The 16,419-nt window shown below is 40.7% G+C and overlaps 1 protein-coding gene across 1 annotated transcript; it reads right to left on the bottom strand.

Moving 5' to 3' along the window:
- Positions 1-1,380: 1,380 nt before the first annotated feature.
- On the bottom strand, positions 1,381-14,205 carry LOC119741520 (homeobox protein MSX-2-like). Its single transcript, XM_038217305.1, has 3 exons — positions 13,198-14,205; positions 9,158-9,327; positions 1,381-2,713 (listed from the first exon to the last, which is right to left on the bottom strand). The coding sequence occupies exons 1-3, from the start codon at positions 13,817-13,819 to the stop codon at positions 2,483-2,485; spliced, it is 1,023 nt and encodes a 340-aa protein (XP_038073233.1). The 5' UTR covers positions 13,820-14,205; the 3' UTR covers positions 1,381-2,482.
- Positions 14,206-16,419: the final 2,214 nt, after the last annotated feature.

Here is a 16,419-nt window from a genome sequence, read left to right as displayed (position 1 = left end):
CATGTTAATCAAGGTTGGTCACTTTTGAAAATTGTTAATCTCAGTAAAAACAAAATTGCAAATTCACATGGAAACTGTGTTGAATGGTATCGTTTTTTATGAAGCATGCCCGTACCCGTACGGCTTCAAATTAACGGGAAAGTAATTATTCTGGGGAGAATCTGGGCCCCGTAGAATACAATGCATGCACGATATAACCTGACATATAGTTCGGGTATAGCTTGAGGCAATACAAAATAATACAACCGATTAGACCAACATGACATTAGCAACACAAAATGACAAGCCATTTTGCTGAGATGTAGCCTCAATCCTGCAAAAAAGTCCAATTGGCCTCGTGGAAAAATAGCATCAATTTAATCCTGCATTTTCCTCCATTATTTCTTGAATGTGGACCGTAGAGGGCTAGGGTGACCACTGCCTGAATCCTGCAAAATCCTGCGGCAGTGACTGTCAACATGTTGAGGCTTGGCCAGCGACATCCTGGAGCAGTAGGAAGGATTTCAAGCATAATCCAGGCCTATATTTATGCGTGGCTGAGCAAAAACAATGCAAGGTCCGGCCCAAGACTTTTGAAAGTGCATCCCACGAAATCAGTAACGCACTTTTGCCATGTAAACTCAATCCTCCAAATAAGATTCAGGGCGGTTAGGGTTTTAATGTGGCGAAGTTGTTACATTGGAGTGAGAATTGCTCTATTTGTACTCATTAAGTGGAGGGATCATTTATTTTTCAAAAGGAGATTGGTTTCAGGACTGTATTTATTGTGAATGGGGCATTCGTATACCTGACAAAAAATGTGACCAGAAAGGAGATGGCAAATCAAGATTTAAATTTAATGTAAGTGTATATATTAATCACCTTCAGGAGTTGTGAGTATATGGTATTTTTTTTTATTTTTGAACGAAACTGCCTTCATCTACAACCCTATTATTGTTTACGCCATGTGGTTGCGCGCCACATTTTGTTTGTTTTGATTAGCGCCCTCTGTCGCCACTGTCACATGGTGTCGGAGAGAAAAAAAAGCCGTATACTTTTAACCCGTGTTCGTTTTTCAGGTATAAATTTGTACAAATTTGTGAGCGAATTTATTGTAAAAAAATTTCGCGCCAATCTATAAAAGACGCCGAGAATATTTAACTATTCATAAAGTGTTCATAAATACACCATCTAGTCATTTGACCGTTATCATTCAAGAGAGGGCGCCTCACAAGGTGAGAGTCGCATCAATCATCATCATGAAGTGGGATCGATGCCAAGTCTTGCAGTTTGTTAACATTTGGCTGAATCGGTCGTGCAGCTGTCTTTTCTCTTCTATGATTGGCATGCGCAGACGGGTATTGCACAGCTTAATAACAAACAAAAGACATCACCAAGTACTGAATGTGAACATCTGACTTTCTTCCATTCAACAATATTTAATTTATATTTACAACGTTTCTACATTACTGTATCTTACAAAACAGTGTACTCATAAAGATGTTCTTTATATACATGGCATCATTATTCACCGACAATTTAATGTTTATGTACTACACTGATACAATTCACTAGGTAACTGAAGTTATCCCACCGATAACATATTGGACTTTTCACTTTGCGTCTGAAGGATTTAACAGCTCTAACACCACCCTCTTGCCTTCTGTGAATATAGCCCGTTGGATTAAAACATGGTCAACATGCAGTCATCAACTTCCACCCAAAATTATTGAATCAGATTAGTGGGTGGTTTTTAAATGGTACCTCTTAATATCTTTCAGAATCACCTTGAAAAAAATAATTTAGAATCCTTTTCCTTTGAAATCCTCAACCAGCCCAAATTTTAGTGGCGACCTTCACTGGATTTTTTTTTCATTGAAATGTGAGCATAAAATGCAATAATATGCCATCTTTCTTACAGGTACAATTATATAGGTGCATATAATTTGAAAGCTTTGACAGGTACAACCAAGAGATTTTCAATCCGTCATACAAGTATGAAATGAATGGACACGACGATTACGGACTCCAACACAGCAGGGTATGTTTTTCTCTTTTTTTCTGAGGGGTATGCTCAAACAAACTCTGAAGCAATTTCTTGGGATTTTTTTTCAGAAGAAAGTAAATTGTTTATATCAATTAAGAAAACCTTGACTTACTTTGATACAGTTGGAATGATTGAAACAAACACTTGTCATCAATGAAATCTAAATCAGTGTTTCTTTATCGGTGCCCACATGCCTAAAAAAATCATTGAAAGATTAGCAAACATTTAACATTTTTATACCTAACCTATGGTACTCTTTGAACATTCAGTGTAAAATACGACTCGCCTCGTTCCACATTGTACGCCTACAATACACAAAATGGTACATTAGTTTAGTACTTTTATGCTCTAAAGTACAATTTCTAAAAGTTTCTTCTTTGAACAACAACGAGAGATTCTGAGCTATGGTTTAACCAACACTGTGACATGCAAAGCTGGTGAACGGTAGGATAACACTTAACGGCTGAACGGGTACGAGAGCGGTGTGAAAGCCGAGGCACAGCCATCTACGGGGGAGGGAGACAGTGCGGGATGTCCCATGCCGATCAGCGGGGACGGCCCGGCGGCCGGTGCCGGGGAGCCGCAGGGCTTCATCAGGCTGTGGCTCGGTGAGGACGGGGTGTCTTTGCTGGCTGTTTCTTTGTCACGGCGCTCCCGAGCCCTTCGGTTCTGGAACCAGATTTTGACCTATAAAGCAAAACAAAAATGAGAAAAACATTTCTATTACAGATATCGGGATTACACGGGAGTAAGTGGTTCGAAGGAAATAACAAATGGGGAAAGTTGCAGTGCTTCTGAAACTTTCGACAGTTTTCCAGTGGACAAGAGTGGACAATTGTTTTATCATTACATAGAGAACAACATGTGCTGAGATTGAACGTTACAAACATTATTTTGTTTTGCATTCACATTACCATAAAGCTCTATATATATCTCTGACACTATGATTACATTAATGTTACTATCTGGTCTTCCAATGCAGTGGCACATAATATTAACATTATTATTTACAAAAAAGGAAATTGTTAAAAAAAGGAGGAATTTCAAGGCATGTCGCAAGGGGTTCGCACTCCCAGGCAATATACGCGCCTTGACTTGCTTCGGTTAACAATACATGGTACATGATGGGGAGTTTTTTTTAAAACCTTGTAGAGGCAGATTATTTCGGGTTTTTTGGGGTTTTTTTTCGTGTCCAATCTTTCATGAAGGAGTGCATTGACTCCAGTTTGAAACCAATATTGTATAATTGAGAGCCGTGCTCAGCCGGTAAATGAACTTTTTTATTTAACTTGAGAGTATCATTTGGGAAAGTGATAGCTGTATGTTACAGCCCTATGACCGCGTCAAGTTATACAGTATCCACGGTACAAACAACTTGAAGAACTGTGTATCGGACCGCCGTGGTGTTAGGTATCACGGCAGTTTCTTTTTCACTTGCAGGCTTGTTGCCTCGTGTGACCGGGTATTATTATCTCGACTATCCCTACTCCTCCGTGCCATACGGATCGTTTCACCGTTCTATTACGATGTTCGCCACACCGAGACGGCCCGGGTTAAGTGGCCTGCTCGCGGGGCCCTGGCCCCACAGACGACCCCGGGCCCGTCGCGTCGCGGCCCGTCCTCGGCGACGCGTTGCCTCCGCGCCGCTAACTTGTTTATGACATGTGAAGTCATGTGAAAGGGGGTCTCTCGACCAGTGCGCTATATCCACCACAGAAGGAGTTCGTAGAAAGTGCATTCTGTCAAATTCATTGACCACAATACAAGTGATCTTTGGTATTTCCTGCAAACAATTAAAGTTTAGCCTGTAGCATCATGCCCACAAAATTGTCTCAATGCCACGATAAGTGTGCCCAGTTCTCTCATGCAAAATTTCACTTAGATTGTTTGTAAGTTGATGTAATTGTACATGACGATTCACTGAGATTGCTTAATTCCGTGATTGGTGCGAATAGCTTGAAAAGATACTGTTTCACCAACATGACGTTAATTTTAAAGAAAATGTAAGCCATTCCTTCTACGTCGAGAAAAAGCTGTCGACAAAAACGCGTTTTTAAATCGGGAAAAAACCCACCCAAACGTTGAAAATCTAGCTAGACAAAGACGGAAGGGGTCCAAACTGTTGACCAAGTAATACCTCCACCCGCTCAATTAAGAGAACTACAGTCGACTCTCGTTAGTACAAACTCTGTTAATACAAAATTCTGGTTATAACAAACATAAAGCCTTGGTCCCGACTGTGCATTTATGTGCACAATGAATGGGACTGATGTTCCTCTTAATACAAAATTCTGATATAACAAACAATTTGGCTAGGTCCGAACGAGTTTGTTATAACGAGACTCGACTGTATTAGGTAATTTTAAATTCACAATCACATCATTAATTTCGATTCTTCCGTCATATGGCATCATTATGTCTTTGCGTTGGGCTCTTGGGACTGTGTTATCCTCCAAACACAGCATTACGTATGATAACCCACTCTATAATGAGCATGCACGCCCATATGCGGAAGATGATACCAACAATTCTATGATAAAGTATACTATTGATTTTTTCCTCCCCCCTCCCCCGTAAAACTACGCATTTAGTCTCGAGTCATTAAAGTCACAAACATATATCATCTCTATCCTTGGTTTAATAGACCAAAAATGTAGCAAATCCTTTGTGTATTGACAGTTTGACGAACGAGGCAAGGACTCCCCTTTTATAGCGTATTTTTTTTGGGACGAGCACGGCGCGACACAAGCGGTGCTCGTTGGAGCGGTGACGCCGTGTAGTGGGCCCTTTTCCCCCGGGCCGATCTTGAAGTGTCTACGGTGCTTTTTTAGCAGCGGCGCGTATGTTATGCACCGTACCTTTCCGTCGGCCCTTCCCCACCACAGCCGGCGGGTCTGGACCCGATGCTGCGGTTCAATGAAGTGGACTAAACGAGTTAACTTGTTAGTTGGACACCCCTCGGGGCAGTATGTGCTTTGTTTAATAGGTTTGTGTGTTGTTTTGAAGAGCTATACTATCATGTTGTTGTTGGTTTTAGGCCTTGCTGTATCAAAGGCTCAAGTTTCGAACGGTATCGATAAAGTGCTTCCTATAGATTGTATGACCCTGGTTTGACATGGCAGAGGAATGTCGAATTTTACTGATGAAATTTTACCGAAACTTTGCATATTCGGCAAAAAATAATAGTTAGTATGAGAAAGTCAAACATTTATGTGAATCAAGGCTGGTATTTTGTTTTTAACGGTTGGGAAGTTTAGGAACTTCGTTAACACAGAATCATTTAAACAAAACGCAAAAGGCTATTTAATAAGACGAATCAATATTTGCTTGAGATGGACTAAAAGTGCAATCTTCAGATGAAGGTTTGTGAAAAATTTTGATTACAGATAATTCAGCCACTGTCATGTTGGTTCTCCAAAGTGCTTTCAGTTGATCATCAAATTGAAAGAGAAAACTGCTTGATGTCAGGTCCTTTTAAGCGAGGACTAGTTGATAATATCGGGGTTTTTTTGGACGCAAAAAATCGTTAAAGATGTATTCCCCATTCTACTTTCGAGTTTGACACCGAAAATAACTTTTTTTTTCATTTGCTATTTTCCAAGCAGAATTTATTTGTCATTCACTTTTGAATGAGACGTCGAACGAAAAAAATATTTCACCGACGTTTAGTTATTGAATTATATTTCTTTACAAAACTCGAATTATTTGCGGTCCTACAATAATTCGACTCTCAGAGGGCGGTTCATTATTTCGTGCGCAATATGAAAGCTCTTTCCACAGACTTGCAGATGCCCAAAAACCGTAAAAGATTTTTTTCGTTTTAAACAAAATATAAAAATTGAAAATTCTTTAGGAGAAAAAAAAAACATGTTTGATGACCACGGGGTACCATCTTTAACTATAAAGCCTTTCAAAAAGGTTCAAAGGGAGATGTTTCCACGTATCCCCTGTCACACAATGTGAACTGGGAATACAAGCAAACCATAAAGATAATGTGAAGTCATGACATGGACAACATGAATTGAGATGGGGAACACACAGATTTGCGAATGCAAGAAAAAACAACAAAGAAAAGTAATCCAATGAGAAATGTATGCACCAGCATGGCAAAGTTAATCTTCCTCATAATAAAACTGTTTATCGCCAATATTTTCCCAGCTTTGTGTAGTTATGAATCGTCCAATCAAACCCGTTAAAATGACTACTACTTTTCCCCTATAGACGCACGGGACGTTGCGATGTTTCCATCGCCCACGGCAGTGGGCCGTCTTTCTATAATTGACGGGGTGGAAAGTGGCGTTGTTTTAAATAATGAGGAAGCCGACTTAACACCACACAATGCGTAAGTCAATTAACACGGATAATGAGGCAGTCGGGGGTCGCCCGCACGAGTGTGGCCATCGCCTTCTTATGGTAGTTTTAATTACATTAACAAGTCATACAGGCATTTGTGTGGGGTGCTTTGTACCGCGTTCACAACTGCACTTTCCACGAGAATAGAATTTGACACGGATACTATAGGGGTTAATTTTTTCCACTGCATGGACGGAGTAAATGCTTTAGATTAGATAATGAAAAATAGCCTGGCCAGTCGTTTTGGGAAAAAAAAGAAAAAAAAAGGGCCTCCTCCTTCCTTTTTTTCAAAAAGGCAGGACGCGTAACATGTTTTTTTTTATTTGGTCTTATGAGCGACACCTCTATGATTGTGTTCGTTCAAATACTTCAAGTCAACTGTCATCGATCAAGTTTAAACGCTTCAGGACTATTTCTTGTTTTGACGGGGGGGGGGGGGGGGGCGGAGTTTAGACTTCGAGGGATACTTTGAAATGGATTTCGTCGGTGGAACTGAAATAAGTCTACATTTGGTGATTGTTTTATTATATTTTTTACTAAGTGTCATGTGACCACGATCATGACCGCTTAATACCATAGCCTTTTTTTTTTTACAATTTCATCAACATGCCCTGCCACCCTTACCCTCAATAAGAGCAGCCTGCGACTGTGGATGCGGATACCAATAACCCACAGATCGCTGTTATTATGCAAATTTTGTTCTATTGTGTCTCCACTATACGTACTGATCTCCCTCATTTACAATTCTCAGGCGAAGATTCTCAGCCCTTTAGGGGCAGGGGACACTCTGAAAACACTCGAATTAAATTTGACTTAAAAGAAAAACGAACAATCGAACCTGCACCCAGCTGACCCTAGCTGTAGTCAGCTGGATAAAACTTGACTGTTTTCTAGTCAAATCTAACTAGGGGTTTCTACAGTGGGGAGGGGGGGGGGTTGAATTTCGCAGCAAATTGGCATTTACAAAACGCACGTGGATGTCAACCAAGTGTTCCCCATATATGGTCTTTTCGATGAAAACCATATTTCGACACACGCCAGACAAGGCAGGTACAAATCTCCCCCTGCGACAGCCTGACGAGTTGATAATGAGCTCTTGGTCGCGATCAGACCTTCTTATCGGGAGTCGTTGAGTAAAAGTCCGATTAGGCAAGAATTTTGATTAGGCTGCGGCCGTATAGGCCTATCGATGAATCACACCAACGTGGAACCATGGCTGCTAGACCAGTGCAGAGTGCATTCTAATTATCCCTATTGCTCCTGTATATTGCTCTATTTTATATCATATTGCTAGAAGTAAGGAAATTGCCATGCGGGATACAGTCTCTCGTCATAAATTTTCTTTTCTCACGCGATATGATCGGATATCACTCAGTTCGTTTTGTCGTGCGGTAATTACAATGCTTCAACATGGATGAGGCTTATTACTTAAGTCCAATGGGTAGTCAGTATCCACGTTTCAACCAATCATACCTTAAAATGTTAAATGCACAATAAGCAAACGGACAGTTGTTTGAGTGAAGACAAGGTGTTTTCCATGTAGTTAATCACTAAAGGCCAGTTTTTTTTTAAAGTAGCAACTGCGTTTAAGAAAACATAGATGAAGCGACGACTGGTGTATACACGATCGACATAATTCTAGCAGCAGAAGATAAACTTATTTTCATTTTTAAGCATTTGTATTTGTAAAATAGTTTTTTGCACAGATTCAGCCAATACATTTATGAATTAAGGGCTTTTACTATGTACTTCCCCCAAAAATTATGTCTCACACTTAACTGGACCTTCCGCTATATAAACGCGCCCCGTTTAGAACAACTCTTTATTATCCAAACTAGTTAAAGCTACATGAAGATTACCCTACTTCAATCAATCATTGTACATTGCCTCACACAAGGGAATTCCACAAGGTCCCTTTTGCACATCTCTGCCTTAGTTTGTGCTTTTCCTTATCCATCAGAACGCGATCTTTTCACGTGGATAGCACTATAAGCCATTGCGGATAACGACAAGTGACACCTTTTTCTTGGTACATGTTTCCTGGCGAAGGGGATCAGATGGACTTAAGGATCGGGAGCGAAGTTGGAACTGGCAAGGCACGGCTTAACATCCGGAATTGCTGGGACGCCGGCTTTGCAAACTAATCGCGACACATTTGTTGATGGTGCAGCCCAAATCAGACTTGATCGGTTGAAACCACGGGAGTCATTGTAACATTTCCGGAAGTTTTCTTAGCCAATTTTCCCTAGCACCGATCTCAGTAATCGATGGCTAAATTATTGTAAGAGTGAAAATCAAAACGACTATCAGCATATAATCCACCGCAACTTAAGCAGGCACAGACAAATGTGAAGATATATTAAGTTAACAATCATACTTATCATTAATTTTTAGGGCAATTTTGTCAGGGTAATGTGATGCGATGTCTATTATGCATGCAACTGAAGGATTAACAATTAACTTATTATCTGATTTGAATGCCCGGGGTTTAGTGAAGCTGCTTTGCACATTAAGCACATCATTTTATTGTACTAAGCTAAGAAGATAAATTGCTTAAACAAGAAACGGATTATCATATAGCGAAAAACGTCTTGCGAGGAAAATCGCTAAAAATTGCTTTGCCCTCTCTCCTTTTTGTCTTTGGTTAACACATGGGCGGTTTTGTCTTATTGCTTAGCAGTTTCATGGCATCGACTCCGAAGCTCTCTGTAGACCCTTTCTCTCACCGTCTCAGAAGTGGAGTTACAAGTGAATTAGGAGCATGTCATAATTACTCACCCTATTCTCTGACAGGTTGAGGGCTGCCGACAGCTCAGCCACGTCAATGCTGCTGAGATAGTGCGTGCAACGGAACTTCTGCTCCAACGTGGTGACCTGTGAGGGCGAGAAAGGCACCCGGGGGTTGCGGCCCAGCTTACGCTTCTTGGCTCCGTCCTTCCTCTTCGCTCCTAAATGTTCCGGGAGAGAACATAAAAAAACGATCAGAAGTCGTCGGTGCTGTGTTGGGAAATTCGATTGAAAGAATATCTAAAACTATAAAAACCTGTTTTGTTTTCTTTGCAACACTCTGCACCTTATATATAGTTGAGAATCGATGCAAACTGAAGTTAGATTTGAATGCAGATTAAATATTCATGTTTTCTTTTCAAAACTGAAAAAACATTTAATTTTGAAACCATGCCAAGTGGATGTGTAATTGTCTTCAGGCCGTTATGTATCCGGAATGTCTCTTTGAATCGAAAAATATGCTCTATTTTGTATTGTGTTCAATACCAAATAAAGCTAACAAAGCTTTTTTTGCCTAGCCTTTCCCCTTTTTTTGCCTAAAAGCTCAATGAAATTGCCTGTTGCCTCTGGGCTTGAAGGAGAGGGTTGGGAAAGCCATGCATATGAATAATATTGACGCTACCCAAGGCTAAATCATACAGTAATTGGATCTCTAACAGACTATTAACTGCAACCGAACTTGGCAAGCTGAATTGTCAAAATCTCACACAAAAAGCATACGTGTAATAAAGGCTGTGCGAAATTACTGACGATCTGACCCGGTTCTGGTAATATTTTGTACATGTTGACATACATCTTAACGACGTGTTTTAGAATAGACAATGAAAAAACTGCAACAAATCAATTTTTATGGGCCTCAAAAAACGACAGACATGTCATTGTGTCGCCAAGCCGGCGCAGGTGAAATATGGTTTTCCGGTCAGCAGTTAGCCCATCCAAAACAACACTTCATAGAGCCCTTTCAGCCTTTTTTCTAAAGAAGAGAAACTCTATTAAGTAAACTTGTTCCCTAATCGGAGTGATAAATACCCCTGCTGGAACTGCCGATAATGAGGTTTCATTGCCAGAAAAAACTACTTTGTACTTTGTTATAATAGTTCATATCTATACAGTTGGACTAAAAGTGAAAAAAGTAGGACAGGCTTCACGCGTGGTAGCACCGCATATCGCCTTGAGCAACTCAGAATAGCTTAGGACTTTTTCTGTTCGTATTTTTTTGTGAGGAGAGTTTCACAGCAACTCAGTGATGCAAGACTATGTAATAAGTGGTTAATATTGTTAGAAAACACATGCCATCTGGTATATATTGTAGTTGGGATTATTTAAGGTGCAGTGTGGCGAAGTAAACACATGCCCGTGACATGCAAAACATGTTGCAGATGAATACATTAAGCAGTCAACCTTTCAATTCACAATGCTTAATGTAAACACCACCTGTCCATACAGCAATGAGCTTGTCACTGTGTCAAACTAAATGTTTGCCTAAAAATTGTATAATTAGGCGGGATTTCTGTGAAATTCAGAGACGGGTAATGCCCAGCGGTTGGCTAGACTGCTGGCAAGTGTTCATGTTTGGATGTTGATCCAAGCTGGTGCCAGGGCTTCTGGGAGTACAAGCCGGGCTATAACACCGATCGATCGTGGGGACCCGTCCGGTGGAGCGGGGGCATGCAACAGCTAGCTGTGCGTTGGAGGGGGACGGGGTTCATTGTGCCCCTGCTGGGTTGGGATGAGATACGCGCTGATTGAACTGACAGTCCAATGATCGAGAAGACCCAATCAACAAAGAGATGAGACAGCCACGTCATTCAGCTCTACAGTCTTGTTTTTTTCTTTTCTCTCAGTCCTAGGCCTATGTTTTGTCATGGTTTTGTTTCCCTTTTACAGTCTGCCAACTCGGCGGCCATGTTGGGCGAATGTTATAGCGCAATACATGTAGTTGTAATGGTCCCCGGTCAAAGTTGTACTTTGAAACTATACAAAACTATTACCGCCAAATGCAGTGCAACAGAAACTAAATGATTAGTTTGTTTATTTTAATTTTTTTTTTAATAAACATAAGTTCAAGAACGGCAAATAAAAAAAGAGGGTTGAATTATAAAATAACGGTGACAATATTCAAACATCATTTGTTCATAAGAAACCACAAAATGTAGTATTTCTGAAATGTGAAATGTGATTATGCATCAGCTGAACCCCCCAAATAATAATAATAATAAATTTACAAATATTATGTTACCAGGACGAAACATTCTTCACTGATAATTTTAAGGCCATTTTCTATAGGTTTGAATATTACAAATTTGAAACATCAACACATGATTCTATTTGGACAAAATCTCGAAATAAATGTTACAAAATTCGGGTACTGATGAAGCCTTGAGTACAGTTATTATTCAGGGTGAAACATTCGTATCGGCAGGTGGAAAAAACAAATAACTTCCTTATGAGCTATAAACAATGATCCATCTTACTTACATTGCTGCATCGTTATTCACAAGTTTGCGAGAATGACTGTTACGTGCGTGACGGTGCGTCTCATTCAAAACAGTTTTAATTAAACCAAGCATGACCCATAACTAACAGCTGTAAACTCCAAACCACGGCAAAAATCCCACAACATTCCACGAAAAGAATATAGTAAGCAGTATGTAATTTACGCAGTGAAGTTCTTTACTCCTGACAATAAAATCAATGTTATTATTCCCCCCCCCCAAAAAAAAGAGGTATCAATCATAAATCCAAAATACAACGGCTTATCAAACACGTCAAATTTGTTCCTGGTTGAAATGTTGACAAACAGGTAATGTGTATTGCTGGAGTAGCAGATAATGTGACGCAAATCATGCGGTCAACGGGCCCAGTATGCCGGGACATTCGAGACCAATTTGATGTCGAAGAGTAATTAATTTCCGAATCGCACCCGCGCAGATCCCTTGGCTACCGGTTGCTCATTAAGTGTCATCCATCACCTGATGTTTGTTGGTTATGTACGGATAATGTACATTACAAAACAAATGAGAAAAGGTTTCAAAATCAAGGCTTGTCTCTGTGACATGTGATATTAATCAGACCTAAAAACCTGTTGCCTGCAAGTGATTTGTACTGACTGTAAACAAAACCCACATTAATTCCATCGGTGGATGAAGAAACAAAACCTGTTCAACCGTTGCTTGAAAAAAAATTACATAACAAAGTCATTCCATTTCATTTTTTTTTTCAGATAAAATGATGGTTTGGATTTGTGTATGGTTGTTTAAACTGCAATGTGTTTGCCCAGGCATCGCAACAACGTGTTTCAGATGCCGAAAAAAAAAAAGTTTCACGACGAATTGAAAATATTTTGACATGTTTGAAATATAATTTGCTGCAAAGGAGAACCGTTTTCAACTTGTTTAATTGATTTTTGGAAAAGTTAAAGGTGATATGTTCTACTGGTCGAAAAAAACCCAGTTAAAGTAGTGTCGATTTAATGATTGAAAGTTCGTTTAGACGGACACAAAATTAGTGAAATATATGTCCATGAAATCAGAAGGGAAAGGCAGTTGCATTAAAATACCGAAATATTATTTTTGTTTTAATTGTTGTCTTTATATAGGCCTAGGTAAAGTTGCCAATTTTTGTTTTTGCATATTGGGAAAATAGATGGAAATGAATCTTACTGTATGTAGGGAAAAAGGCAACTCATAATCATAAATTCACGTTTCTTCATATGAAATGATGTAACTGCTTCTTCAGTCACGTCGATATGTCGTTCAATTCAGAGAATAGTTCTGTTTAAAAATAAAATCCAAATTTTAGATGATAAGAAAACTAAGACGGACAAAATGCACATGAGAGGTATTGAAAGACACGTTATTTGGATTTAGTGGTGAATGAATAATTCTGTAGTGGATTTTCGTCTTAATCGAGTATTACTCCGATCGTCTTTATGGTCTTTTGTTGTTGGCATTTTCTTTTAACCATCTAGCACTTGGAATAAACCCTACAGCTTACATTTTATCATGGTTATGATGGTTAATGGAACTTACTTGGTAATCGGGGCGGTTTATATCTGGTGCACTGCAGCCAGGAGAATCTCGTGAGGGGGTTGTCCGTTTCATCCTCATCACCCTTGGGCGAGCTCAAGCATTCTGTTTTAACATGCACCTTTGCCTCGAGTCCCGGGCCATTTGCCGGGGACTCCTCGGGCACCTCGGCCGTCTTGGACGGGCTAGCGTCTATGCATTTCTCGCTGGGATTCGTGCAGTCCTCGTCGTCCCGGCCCAGGATACCGGCAATCGAGAAGTTCGTGACACCTTTGCGCTTGGACGAGGAGTTGGCAGTCCGTCCATGGGTGTGATGGAGCTGTGGTTGTTGGTGGGGATACTGACGGTGGTGGTGGTGTTGGTGGTGACCGTGATGTTTGGACAAGACTGGCGAGAAATCCGAGTCCGATAGCTGGGCGGACTGGAGGTAAGCAGCGGAGAGATTGGCCACGGTGGTGAAGCCGACGGGCAGGTGAGGTGGGACCCTCATCAGGGACAGATTTGGGTACGGTAGTTGGGCCGACGTGCCGGGCACACCTATAGAGAGGAGACCGCTGCACGGTAGTCCGCCCTGGAAAGCGGCCGGGTAGCCAGAGCTAAGCAGAGCCATACTCTGTCTCCTCATGGGAACAGAGTGGCGTGTAGACGGCAGACCGAGATGGCACCGATTCGGTGAAATGTTGTCCTCGTAGAGTTGAAAGGTAAAAAGGTTTTGCAGCCAGTGGAACTAGCAGTTTGCTATCCTTTGAGCTTCAGTGTCGGTTGATAGTTTGGGGAAATCGGCAGTGAAATTCGTAAACAGACTTAAGGTTGAAGAGATGTTTCTTAAGGACTGCGTTCATGTGAAGTCCACCTGCGAAATCTGGTTTCAGGGTTCTGTGAGAATCACAGAGCGGTGTTCATCTATATCACGGTCATGGTTGAACAACCAACCAGCCAGTCGCTTAGCTTCGTTGGTAGTGTACTACTACACACAACACACTGCGCTAGAATTGACGGAGGGCCCTTCGCCCATGCGCAGAACGGCAAAGTGTTTGTCGTCCCCAACTTTTCCCCGTCTCGTGTGGTGGTGACGCGATGTTGGTGGCTGATTAACTCGATACGTGCGAGAAATTCGATTCCCCTCTCTCAGCCGATGGACCACAAAAGCAAGGTATACCGGTACCTGTTCCCACACGCTGGTTTGAAACAAGTACAACACTTGTTTCGACGTAGCACAACAAATGGGGATACTAATAAGTGTGACAATTACTGACACGCCTGTGGGAAAGGCAAGGACGTAGCCCCCAAGCCCTTCCCCCCCCAATAAAAAAAGTATAACGATGAAAGAAATCAAAGCATATGAATTATATTTTAATGAGTGCCGTTAAAAAAGAACATTTTCTTTCCAATTCTCTTTAGTTCAGACTGTGCTTCAAAATATATTTCAGTTAGTTTTCGTTTTTGTGTCGAAATTTTTCTACATTCTGAGCATCTCAGCCATTTTATACTCCTTGGCCTTTATATTTTGTTTGGTTTAAGAAACTCAAATAATTAACGGGCTTTTAAAATGTTTCCAACGAAACAATTTCACAAAACAAAAACACCAAATTAGCTTTTACTGTCAACATCTTACAGAGTACTTTGTGAAACTTCAGTAACTCGTGACTAATCCGACCGCCCAATTAGTTGCGAGAGGAACCGGCCATAGATCAAAGGATCGCCGGCAATGTTTTCATGTTCCACTCTTGCTCATGCCCCTACCCTATCTGAAAACCATGAGATGTTAAATCCACATCCAGTAATTTTTGTAAAGATTATTGTCAACACTCATGTAGAGAAATGTGTTTATAAATCGCAAAGGGAAGTCGTAACATAAACCTACACCACAATGAATGACAACACAATACCACCGGCTCATTTTTCAAACACTGAACCAAATGTTTCCGAAGGTCAAAGTGGACAAAACCAAGTTCCCAAGATTGTCTGTTGTACGCGACCTGAAGTCGATGAACTTTTAGGTATTAATTCCACAGTTCCACAGCAACTCGGAAATCGGACTCACTTTAATTGAAATTTGCAAAATGATGTGTCTCGTTAAATTGTAATGGTATTTGCACTGGCACCAGATGAAGACAATAATCCAGCTAGGGTTTCAGGCCCTCCTTTTGTGAAATCCCCCCCCCCCCCCAACTCGGAATTGCAATCGCCCCCAAGAAGTCGCCGACAAGTATCTGAAAGGCAGACAGGGTTTCCAGTGACGGAATTATTTATCGGGAGTAATACCAAGAAAAAGCTGCACAATAATGAATGGACAGGAGGAAAATAAGTTGATATGAAACTAAACTCCTGAAATAATCAAGCGTTTGGCGTCGCGGAGCGGCCGGGCCCTGGCTAGCGGAATGGGTTGTCTCGGGGCCCAGGGAGTCACATGTAGGCACTGTCAGCTAGGACCTGCTTGCCCATTGATTCATGGTAATGCGATAGCAATGACATCGGGCATCATTTGAAATCCACCAAGTATCATCCAGTCGGCTGAGTCACCGACGTCTTCGAGGCAGCTGTGGAACTCAGAAAACAAAGTTAAGAGAGTAAATTGGAAAAAAAAACCAATGGCTGTAGGATCATCTTCGTCAGTTTTGTTCATCACTTCCTTTACTACGCATGAAGAAGAAATTATGTTATCGAAATGCATCAACAAGTACGAAGGAGAATCAGAGCAATAAAACAGAAACAGTGGTCTCCCATAACTCATATTCCCGAAATGCTTTATATATTTCCCCTATATTTACAAACAACTTGGTAAATTTAAATGCTGTGACCATAATTCAAATAAACCTATGCTAAAATGAAAAAAATCAAGAAATAGGAAGCACACAATCGACCATCAAAATGGGTGCGTTAAATGGTCAAGCCACTGTGATGAGGTTGAAGCATAATCTTAAAAATAACTAATACAGACGCAATAAAGAGAACTCAACAGTACTTATTTCATCTTCTTTTTTTAGAGAACACCACAATATTTCATCATGTGGTTTGCCTCTTCACTTAATGCACCATTGAACTTCCAAAAGAGCTTTTTTTATGAGACTATAAAACGTGGAAAGAGATCCTCCGAAAACATTTTGGCAGCCGTTGAAACACGGGTTGTTACTTCCATCAAACCATCAATCTTACCTGCACCAAATCCGCAATTATCACGGTGGAAGTTCATGCAGGCCAAGAAAAGAAATACACACAAGACAG

The sequence above is a fragment of the Patiria miniata genome, unplaced genomic scaffold (genome assembly GCF_015706575.1).
Source record: "Patiria miniata isolate m_02_andy unplaced genomic scaffold, ASM1570657v1 HiC_scaffold_5, whole genome shotgun sequence".
Lineage (NCBI taxonomy): Eukaryota > Metazoa > Echinodermata > Asteroidea > Valvatida > Asterinidae > Patiria > Patiria miniata.
Note: the sequence above shows the minus strand (reverse complement) of the source record. Positions and strands in the feature narration are given on the sequence as shown.